Genomic DNA, 11,313 nt, shown 5'->3' with positions numbered 1-11,313 from the left:
CTGTCTTTTTTGATAGAATTGTGCTTCATAAATTGCACGGTATTTAGAAAAAAAAGGGCAAAAATACTTTGAGAACACTGTCTTATAACTGCATAGACTTATTACAAGAATGAGCAACCTTTTTAACTCACAGATTGCATTTAATTTTTAACATTTTATGACGGGCTGCATTTAATTTTTTACAAAGCATGATATATACTAATAAAATTATAATATAAAAATATTGTAATGTACAAAAACGTAAATATTTCATATATTAATGCAACAAGAAAAAAATACATTATAATTAATTTATTGGACATTAAATATATTATGGAAGAAAGTTGGTGAAATAAATAAAATTCTACTTTAGAGATGCTTGGGCGGCAGCAGAAAAATATTAAAAGGGCAGCGAGTTGCTCATCCTTGATCTATTTTATTCTACGCTTCAATATGAATTGAGAATTATGTATTAAAACTGACGAGTGCCTCAGAGGGAGACATTGAGCTATTTACTAGACTTACGTTGTCACCAAAAGGGGATAGCCGGGCGCAAAGGGGCAAGTGCTGTCCATAAACGCCGGTAACTGGACGTGACAAAAGGACGGAGGACAGCATGCATACCACATACTAAACTTAAAACTTTAATATTAAATTATATTGAATACAGAATAAAATTTCAATTATTAGAACGTACAAACATATAAATAAAAATGTATGTTTTATGAATATTTCCAGATTTACTAGTTTTATATTTTATGAAAAATACTTATTATAATTTGCATTGCATATTTTTCATGGCTTAACTAAACATTAACATTTATACCTTAGAACGTATTTCACACCCGATTTGAAACACATAGTCAAAAGTTATACGTCTCGTGGTCATATGCTCGAAAAAGAGAGAATGATTCGTATGATGGCGATAAAATAAGAATGAGTTCAAAATATTGCGGCCGCCTTGTAAAACAGGATCACGCGGCCATATCGATGTCATCTACTAGGGAGTCAGTATCGAGGGAGCAGGGCGACGACAGCATCGGGTCGCCCTCGCGGTATGGCTCGTGACTGCCGCCCAGCATCGCGCTTATCGGGTGGTGCATTGGCGAGCCCAACATCGGATCGAGGGAATCGTGGCCCGAACTCAGTAAAGGATCCATCAGTTCCTCCATTTGACAAAGTGTCAGTGTAGTGGCAGCATCGCTCACTACATCGGGCATCTGCAGATAATATTTTTATTATATATTATTATCAACCAATTTCATTTCATTTTAGCCAATAGATTCATTACTGTAATTGTTTTTAAATTTATACTTTCCATTGGCAACTTTTTCATATTGAAATTGACTTTTATTAATAAACCCATAATAAGGCATTTGAACATGAAGTAATTATGTTTGTAAAACAAATACATATATTTAAAGTTTAATGAAACTTAAGTACATATATGATATGTGGATGGCGTGTGGTATCTAGAATGCAAGCATTTATGGAGCATCATGTAGTATATATATTGGATTATACTTATTTTTAACCCGCAGTCGGTCGGCGTGGTCTGGCCAGACTTTTTTCGACTTCAATTAAAAAAAAAAACTTCTAGTAATCCTATCGACTGGAAATTTCTTGACTTTTCCTAAAATTTCATTAGCTGTCGATCAATGAAAAAATCAGGACGAAAAAATGTACAGAAGGATAATTATAAGGATATTAACTTTTTTATACTTCGAACGGTCGGAAAGGTCTGTCTAGACCACCCATACATTTTGTATGAAATATACGCTTTTTGATATATGTAAACCAGTATTTTGTCTTTTTTCATGGTATTTTCTATTCAAACTGCGTTGTATATATTCTTTGCTATGTGTTGTAACATGAATGTTAGTATTTTCACGACGAGAGTTCCTTGAAAACCTACCAAACTAATTGGTCATCGCAAACATTGAAAATCGGATGAGTAATGCGCACATTATCAACAATTTTTCTACCCGTACTGCGTTCAAAATATTTTTTTCGCAAACCTGTAGTGAAATTATATTTTCACTTTGAGTTTTCATTTGAATTTCACATTCATTTCATAGGCGTCGAAAAAGAATAAATATTGTTTTTCATTGATATAAAACAGAAAAATTAACAACAACGATTTTAAATAAGCAACGATTTTTTTATATTTCTTGATTTTTTTTATATAATATAATATGTACTATTTTTATTATAAGCAAGCTCAACACATGCAAAAGACGGTAAGAAAAAGAAAAAATCAAAACTATAAATATTTACTACTAATAATCGTTAATATATAAGACACCAAAAACTCATTTATCCCATATAAATGCATGTAAAATGAATGGTGGTCCAGCCAGACCTTTCCGACCGTTCGAAGGTGAAAAAATATCCGACCGACGGAGGGTTAAATTAGTTTTAGCTGTGCATTTTTACCAGTGGCGAAAGAACGGATATTAAGTGACATGTTTTCTTTTGCTTTTTAATGATATTATAATTGGTCATAATCGTTTTAACTCGTCTTAGATTCATTGACGACCAGTAACATAGTTTTTTAATTGAGTATGAACTATAGTAACATATTTATTAAGGAGAAATACAACCAGTTACAAAAAAAAAACGTATAGTACGGACATAATGACATAGATGATGAGGACGTATTGAGATACTAATTCACACTTGACAGTTCATGAATGAATCATTTGTTCCTCTTTAGGATATCAGAACATAACGCATGAGCCCAAAGTGAACATCGGAACCAACCTTCACCGGGCTCAGAACAGGAAAAAAGGGATTTGCAAGAAATGCAAGTCATATCTTTTTTCAAGTGCTTCCTTTTGGTCTGGTTTTAGAAATAATTAGAGTAAAAGATAAAAGCCTATCATCTTTGACAGGCTTCAGTTTTCTTTTTTCTTGGTCTCGAATGAACTACTCTGTAGTTCATCAAAATAGTACTAAGTCATTTTGACCATTGTATAAATATGTCATTTGGTCCACAAGAGAACAAAAATAAATAAATAATCAACATTCCATCAAACACCTCATAATTGCAATAAAATTGTCCGAGCACAATCCGAGTCGGTCATTATTGAGGCGCTCTAAATGAACCAAAACATGATTTTTCAAAATTTGACCCAATCTTTGGGTGAATGCACGGGACATCAGAATTCATTTTAGAGGTATGGTTTCTTCAGCAAAGTATCTTATTTTGATCCCTAGTATCCGAAAATTATATGGGCCTAAGCGACTTTTATATCTACCCACCCTAATATATATATATATATATATATATATATATATATATATATATAAATTATATTGTTTTTTACCTTTCGTATATCGTGCATCATGATCGAGTTGTTGAGAGCAGTACTTGCATTTGCACTTCCTCCTGTTTGCCAAGATGAATGATCAGATGATATTGGCAAGCCGTGAGATTTAGCTTGCATTTCTAATTCCTGTACTCTTAGAAGCAGGCGCCTATTTTGGCTTTCAATTTGCTTCTGTCTGGCTTCGTTATGTTTCAGCCTGTTAACTTCTTGTTTGAGGCATTTGATATAGTCCACAGATGACTTAAGGATGGTGCCTTTATTTGGACGTACGTCTCGGACGATCTCATAGTACGGATCGTTTGTTTTCGGAAGTAAAGTGCCAAGTTCCTTGATACGATCGTTTATGTTGAATCTTCTTCGACGCTCAACTGTTAATGAAAAGGTTTTCTCATTAAATTTTAGATCATACTTGCACAGAATATAACAAAACACAAGCACAATTAAGACTTTGGTTCTCAAGTAAAATTCATAACATTTTAATAAGACAACAGTTATTAGTTCTTTATGTGCATATTTATGGTGATTGCATCTTGCTATATGTTTTAAAGATACTTTACAAAATATCGAACATATCTATCAAAGTGCCCAGATCGAATATATCTATCAAATGATTTTTGAGATATACAATTTATATTCTAAATTTATATTATCCCATCCCTTGTATATATGTGGAGATATCACTCCACATATTTCACATCAACCTTTCACAAATCTGAATATATTTATGCATCAAAATGTTTTTATCACAATACATCATATTTTATACCTCAAATAAAGTATATATTCTTTTATTATGAAAGTACTAATAGTTATAGAATCAACTATATTCACTTGTATTCAAATCACACAACCGTATCTTTTTAACTTTCCGTAGGGTAAGCGCAAAAAATAAAAATGGCAAATTTTTGCATATCTTTACGTTTCAAAGGTTTCTGGGCATTTTGGCGTACCTAAAAGAATGTATGTGTGTTTGTGTGCGTACGGATCAACTGATTTGAATGATTAAAAATTCGCTCGATTAAAAAAAAACACTCGATTAGTATTGATGAAGAAACGTGCTGATTAGTTTCTGACAAAGGCTCGTCCAGCCGTTTAGATGATACGAGATGAAAAGTGCAAATTTCTATGGGTTCCGTACCAAGATCTATAATTTTTAAGTTTTTGGCCCTTAGGAACATTGCTATTCTCATCTTATATAAGTCATTTAAAAAAACTTTGTCAAAGATGATAAATAAAGAAAGTAAATGAAGTATTTTCTTTACCAATTTAAATTTTAACTTATAAGAATCATGAGATTCTTTGCATAGGAATTCGATGAAACGGTTAGAGTTGATAGTCAAAACAAACTTCATATAATATTGTGAGAGTAGGTATAGGGTTCTTTATTAAAATAATTCATAGAACCAGAATATATACATCGGGTCGATTTGTATGGGTAGAAAAAAGTCGCATAGGCACATATGATTTTCGGATCAAAATAAGATACTTCGCCGAAGAAATATGAAAAATCCTGCTTTGGCTCATTTAGAGCGCCTCAATTTTTTTTTGTATGGAAGACCTTTAAGGGGAGGTCCCTGGGAGTAAACCATAGGTCGTTCGGCTTTCTAAAGTTATTTAGGGTTTGCCATACATTTGGACGCGATTACAGCACTCTAAATGAGTCGAAACGAAATTTTTCAAAATTCAACCCATATCTTTGGGTCAAAGCACGAGACATCAGAATTCATTTTAGAGATATGTTTTTATCAGCAAAGTATCTTATTTTGATCCCTAGTATCTAAAAATCATATGTGCCTAAGCGACATTTAAATCGAACCGCCCAAATATATATAGAAGGTATATATATATATTTTAATAATATCCTGGAAAGCATAACATTAGATAAAAAAATTCAAATATTTTTCCACACGTTTTGGTATAAAATTTTATGTCATTATCAGTGGATATCAATGAATTGGAAAATAGGCATACTATAATGAATATGTTCTAAAGTAACACGAATACTGTCAATAATTGTTGATTTATACAGACCGATTTCACTGTCAGTTGTGGCGTTACGTGCCAATGATAATTATGTATATTATTATTATTAAAATATATTTAATATTATTAATGTATTTTGTGCTTATTTTCCAATTCGATATCCACTGTTGATGAAAAGGTCATATGTCGAAACGTGTAGAAAAATAGAGATTCTTCTAAATATTTTTTTTTATCATTTTATGTTATCTCTTCCAAGGTTTTATTCATATATTTCAGCAATCATTTAAAATTACCTATCCTTATGAATTTAATTAAACTCACTCATGTTATGATTGTCTTTTTTCTGTCTGTCTTTGGCGATCGCGTGTATCTCTGCATCGCTAAGTAAAAGCGGCTCTGGCTTAATTTGCAAATCGGCAGCATCGAGGGCTGCATCTAGTTTTAAAGAGTCTGACGTCAGTGAGCCGCCGTCGAACGACAATATGTCATCCAAGAAATCTTCTGCCTGCAAACAAAATTAATTTGATCAGATTGCAAACATTATTCAATGACATAATATTAAATTATTGACATAATATTAAATTAGCAACTTTTATCGTTGGCAATTATAGAATGATAACTAGTGGGGCGCATGGCATCTAGCCTTAAGGCAAATTGCTGGTACTTTCCGTACCAAATATTATTCTTTTTTTTAAAAACGATTAACATTTTTGAAAAAAATTGACTTCGGAAAAATTAGATTTTTGAGAAACTAGGAATTCGACAGAAAATTACTTTTTTTGAAAAAAAAAATTTTTTTTTTTAAAAAAAATGTTTTCTTTATTTTGACGTATTTTGGAAATTCTGAACTTTTTTTCAAAGCAATCGTACTGCTTTAACTGCATAGAGATGAAACATAGAAGCGCGTAAGCGCCGCGTCGCCGTCTAATGGATAAGCATTGGTACGGAACCCATAGGAATGCAAACAAAATTTATACTTATTGTTAAAATCTCTATAAAATATCTGATAAATTGATGTGCATATGTCTAACGATCATTTTTGACCGCCAAATGGCATTTTTTTACTTTTTTTATTAGATCTCCGAAACCGCTAGACCTGCCTTTATGACCAATTCTTCATCTTGTCAATACAAGTAAAATGTTTTTGGAATTATTAAAATCGATTTAAATTTATAACATAACATTGGTTGTTTTACAATAATATATTATGTATATAGAAACGAACATAATAAACATTATTATATAGAAACAATCATAATAAACTATTTCTTCTGCTAAACAAGGAATGCGTATTCGATCTACATTAGGCGCCTTTTAATGTTGTAAGTATAATGAGTGCTAATTAAATTGTTTGTTCAGCCTATGTTTTATTTGCTAATGTTTTTCGTAATTGGGCGACTACTTTGTCCAAAACTTGCCAGTCTTATGTACGTTGATTACAGATGCAAACATGTATGCAGATATATGTTTGCAGATATATATATATATATATATATATATATATATATATATATATATAAACACTTGTTACTTTATTAATTAAATTATTAGCTGTTCATTTCCAAACGAAAATACAACACGATACACAAAACATTCCTATTCAAATATGATCAAACTTTGTTTAATATGTTTTTTTTAGCATCTACATAGGTATTGGTAAACGGTGCTATATTTTATATATATATATATATATATATATATATATATATATAAATGTATAGTGTTATTTTCTATATGAATATATAAATATTATATTTGAAATTATAACAGCCTTTTCCAACCTTTTCGCACCGAGCTTACCATTCTTATTAAAAAATTGTAGCATCCCTCTTTATTTTTTTTACACTTGGAATCATACTACAAGTTAATGCAATATATATATATATATATATATATATATATATATATATAAACTAGTGGTGCATGGCATAGTGCCTTAAGGCAAATTTATGGAACTTTCCGTACCTCAATGAAAATATTAAAAGTTTTCAAATAGATTATTATAAATAATGTAACTTTCATTATTCTTATTGTATTAAAAGTAAATAAAACTTAATCCATCGCATTTAAAATGAAGAACAGTGACTTAGTATTATATAAACTGAATTGAAAAATTAAAATTATTTATTTTTAATTAATTTAATTTATTTAGTGATTTAGTGAAGTATATAAGTGATGATTAAAACTTTAACTACAAATAAAATTAAAATCCAAATTATTTGTAGATATTCAAAATAATTTTTTTTTTCAAAATAAAAAAAAATTCAAAAAATTCCCCAAAAGCAATCGTTTCGTCAACACAAGCAGAAAGTTTTTTAAATCATTCAAATCGGATGCTTAGCTCTTTCAAAAACTGCCATTTTTTCCACATTTAGCCCTATATCTCCGAAAGGGCTGGACCTCCCTGTACCAAAGTCTAATCACTACTTCTCCCCATCTTTATAAAAGTCCGTAACTTTAAAAACTGTCATTTTTAGCACTTTTTGCTAAGTATATCCGAAGCCTTCGACCTGTCTTCGACAGAAACTAACTAGCACGTCTCCTCATCAATAGAAATCGTATGTTTTTTGAACCATTCAAATCGGTTAATCCGTACGCCCGAAAACGTCGACGAAAAATTGTCTCCACACACACACATACACACAATTTTTTTTCTGAAGTATGCCAAAATGTTCAGAAATTCCTGAAACGTAAAGATACGCAAGAATTTTAATTTTCGATTTTTGGCCTATTACTATAACTTACCCTAAGGGAAATTAAAAATAATTTTTTATTCGTTAATTTTTTTATAGCATTTCAACATTTTTAAGAAGAATTTTAAGAAGGGCTGTACATTCCTCTTAGAACAACCTCGCGCCCCCCACAAGTTGGTAATAACGGAGTTTACGAATGTTGTGCTAACATCTTGAACAAAGTGCCTCATTTTATAGATGGCGATCCAATGGGTTGTCTTATCTCTAATGTGACAAATATTTATTTTTTCAAATTCTGTAATAGAGATGATTTTTATTAATACTTATTGTTATCAATATTTCTAAGTATAAACGGATGTCACTACTGCTTGACATCAAACTGTCATAGATCTCATAGCTCTAACCACTAATCCAGAGTGTAGGCGCCCATTTAAATACATCTTTTGAAAACAACTTTAATCCAAACCGAGTTGTGACTTAAAATTTAACCAATCAACACAAAAGGAAGCAACCTGATCGTCAAAAATTGTCGATAGCAACAAGAGAGACCTTTCTTAACGTATCAAATATAATTGATATGGTTTGGATGCGTATATTTACATTTAGATACACCAGAAAGCCCATTGCAAGCTACGAGTTTTAAAATTACTTATCTGCATAAGTAAACATCTCCGAGATTTACGATGTTTATGCATGTAAACACAACCGCCACGATTTACGTATTGTATATTCATTTGCAAAGTTCATTATAATTTCCTCGGAAAAAAATGAAAATTTATACCAAATTTAAATTGGCGGATCTTTTATAAAGTTTCCGTGTACCTAATGAGAGTGATTAAAAAAAGCGTATTTGCTCTAAATTTTCTTTGGGGTCAGGTCCCAGGAGATATAAGGATGCATTGCCTCCTCGGGCAGTTGTCACGCAGTAGTTATCAGTTTTTACTTGGAAATATTGATAGCAATATGTTTCCAAGTGAAAATAGCCCTTGTCTGGCATTGTAGCATCAATAAAGAAAATCATCACTATTACAGAAATTATAATAATTAAATTCACTACATAGAGATAAAGCAACAGTTTGGGTTGCCATCTCTAAAACCTCTCGAGTCCAAGAAAATGTGAAATTTGAAAGTCGTTACAGTTGGGATGTTTTTCCATTTATAGGAGGTTTTCTGATCTAGAGTTTTTGAAGAATCGATTTTTTGTTGATATTTTCAAAGATCAAGAACATGTGTAAAAGAACATTTTCTTAAATTTCAATTATTTTTTCTGGTATAATTGTTTGATCACGATAATCCTCCTCTGTTTTCCACTTCCGCGAAACTTTAAACTGTTTTTTCTCGAAACAGTGTTTTTGGACTCGATATCTACGATTTATCAGTGTTCACTGAACCGATTTACTTGAAATTTTTAGAGTCATTTTTATAGACTTCTTTTCAGTATAAACTTACCCTCAAAGTATTGAGTTTACCCCCAAATTCTGATTTTTACTGTTTTTAAAAAAATCGATAACACAAATAAAATGTTGTATTTTCTATAAAAAGAATATTTTAACTTGTCCGTAGTTAGTGGCGTCATTATTCTAGATTGATATTTTTTTTCCTTCAGGTTATTTGAATGACTAACATCATGGGCGTAGCCAGGTGCCAATTTTATAAGACCCCCACTTCATCACCTTCCAGAATTAAAATTGTATGATTATTTTTAAAACATTGAGTAATAACTCGTAAAAAATATAGCAAAAACATTGTTTGTCTTTTTTAAAAAGTCTTTTCCAAAATCGCTTATAATTTATGCCTCTACTTTACTATTGCACATTCTATACCTATACCCCCTGATGTAACGCAAATTACAAAAACTAACTAGTGGGGCGCATGGCATCGTGCCTTAAGGCAAATTGCTGAAACTTCTCGTACCAATTTTTTTTTTTAAAGAAAGATTAACATTTTTGAAAAAAATTTACTCTGAAAAATTAGATTTTTGAGAAACTATATTTTTTTGACAAAAATTTACTTTTTTTTGAAAAAAAGACTTTTTGAAGAAAAGTGTATTTTGAAATATTTTGGAAATTCTGAACTGTTTTTCAAACCAATCGTACTGCTTTAACTGCATAGACACGACATATCGAAGCGCGTAAGCGCCGCGCCGCCGTCTAACGGATAAGCATTGGTACGAAACCCATAGGAATGTGAATAAAATTTATACTTATTGTTAAAATCTCTATAAAATATCTGATAATTTGATGTGCATATGTCTAATGATCATTTTTGACCGTCAGATGGCATTTTTTTTACTAGATCTCTGAAACCGCTAGACCTGCCTTTATGAAAATTTGATCAGTTCTTCATCTTGTTAATACAAGTAAAATGTTTTTTGAATTATTCAAATCGGACGCTCCGTTCTCTTAAAAACTGAGTTACCGTTTTTGGCACTTTCAGCCACATATCTTCGGAACGGCTAGACCTGCCTTCGCCAAAAACTAATCAGCACGTCTTCTTATCAATACGAATCGAATGTTTTTTAAATTATTCAAATCGCTTCATCCGTGTTCCCGAAAACACACACGTACACACACATACATCAATTTTTTCTAAGGTACGCCAAAGTATTCAGAAACCTCTGAAACGTAAAGATATATAAAAAATTTCATTTTCGATTTTTTTGCGATTACTATAACTTGCCTTACGGGAAGTTAATTATGAAAAAATATATAAAACAACATGAAATAGAAGAGAGAAAAAATTAACCTTCTTATGCATGTTTTAACTAAGTTGCGGCTTCGTATTCAGATCTATATCGTTATTATAACATATAAACATTAGTCAACGTACCGAGAAATAATTTTCATACCAATGCATTCGGTAAGCAAAGTTATCTGCTCCAAATACATATTATTTGAAGAAGTAAAAAGTCAAATGTAAAGACATGTAAAGGATAAATGACAAACTGGGCCTTGGATGGTCGCTAAATATATTGTTTGCTCAAGATATTGCCGTGTTCTATGCTCGCTTGCTAGCTCACTTATTACAATTACGTGTTACACTTGTACTCCCACTATTTGTGATCAAAATTTTAGGTCCTATACGAGTTTAAAATTTACAATTCGTAAAATAACAAATTCAAAAATGTTGTGCTTTATTTAATCATAAAATGCATAGTAGGTAAATATACTAATATAAATAATAATGTATGATATAAAGTAGAGCGGGGCTTAAAGGTCAGAGAGTAAAATAGCCCGCCACTGATATCCAGTAAAAACAAGTAAAGTAAAGAATTTCTTTAGCAACAATATTTGAAAATAGAGGGCTAAAGATGTATAATCGGCCAT

General features: G+C 31.1%; 1 protein-coding gene across 2 annotated transcripts in view; it reads right to left on the bottom strand.

Moving 5' to 3' along the window:
• Positions 1-272: 272 nt before the first annotated feature.
• Positions 273-11,313, bottom strand: part of LOC113378851 (microphthalmia-associated transcription factor) — a 141,094-nt gene continuing 130,053 nt past the window's right edge. For both annotated transcript variants that reach the window (XM_026619473.1, XM_026619472.1), the window contains exons 5-7: positions 5,616-5,799; positions 3,309-3,679; positions 273-1,199 (exon numbers count right to left, since the gene is read on the bottom strand). In XM_026619473.1, coding sequence (XP_026475258.1) covers positions 954-1,199; positions 3,309-3,679; positions 5,616-5,799 — 801 coding nt within the window. In that variant the 3' untranslated portion in view covers positions 273-953. The remainder of the gene's footprint in view (positions 1,200-3,308; positions 3,680-5,615; positions 5,800-11,313) is intronic.

This window comes from Ctenocephalides felis, unplaced genomic scaffold, assembly GCF_003426905.1.
Source record: "Ctenocephalides felis isolate EL2017-DRISC unplaced genomic scaffold, ASM342690v1 CF-g0.4_SCAFFOLD_01886, whole genome shotgun sequence".
Lineage (NCBI taxonomy): Eukaryota > Metazoa > Arthropoda > Insecta > Siphonaptera > Pulicidae > Ctenocephalides > Ctenocephalides felis.
This window is presented reverse-complemented; position numbering and strand designations above follow the sequence as displayed.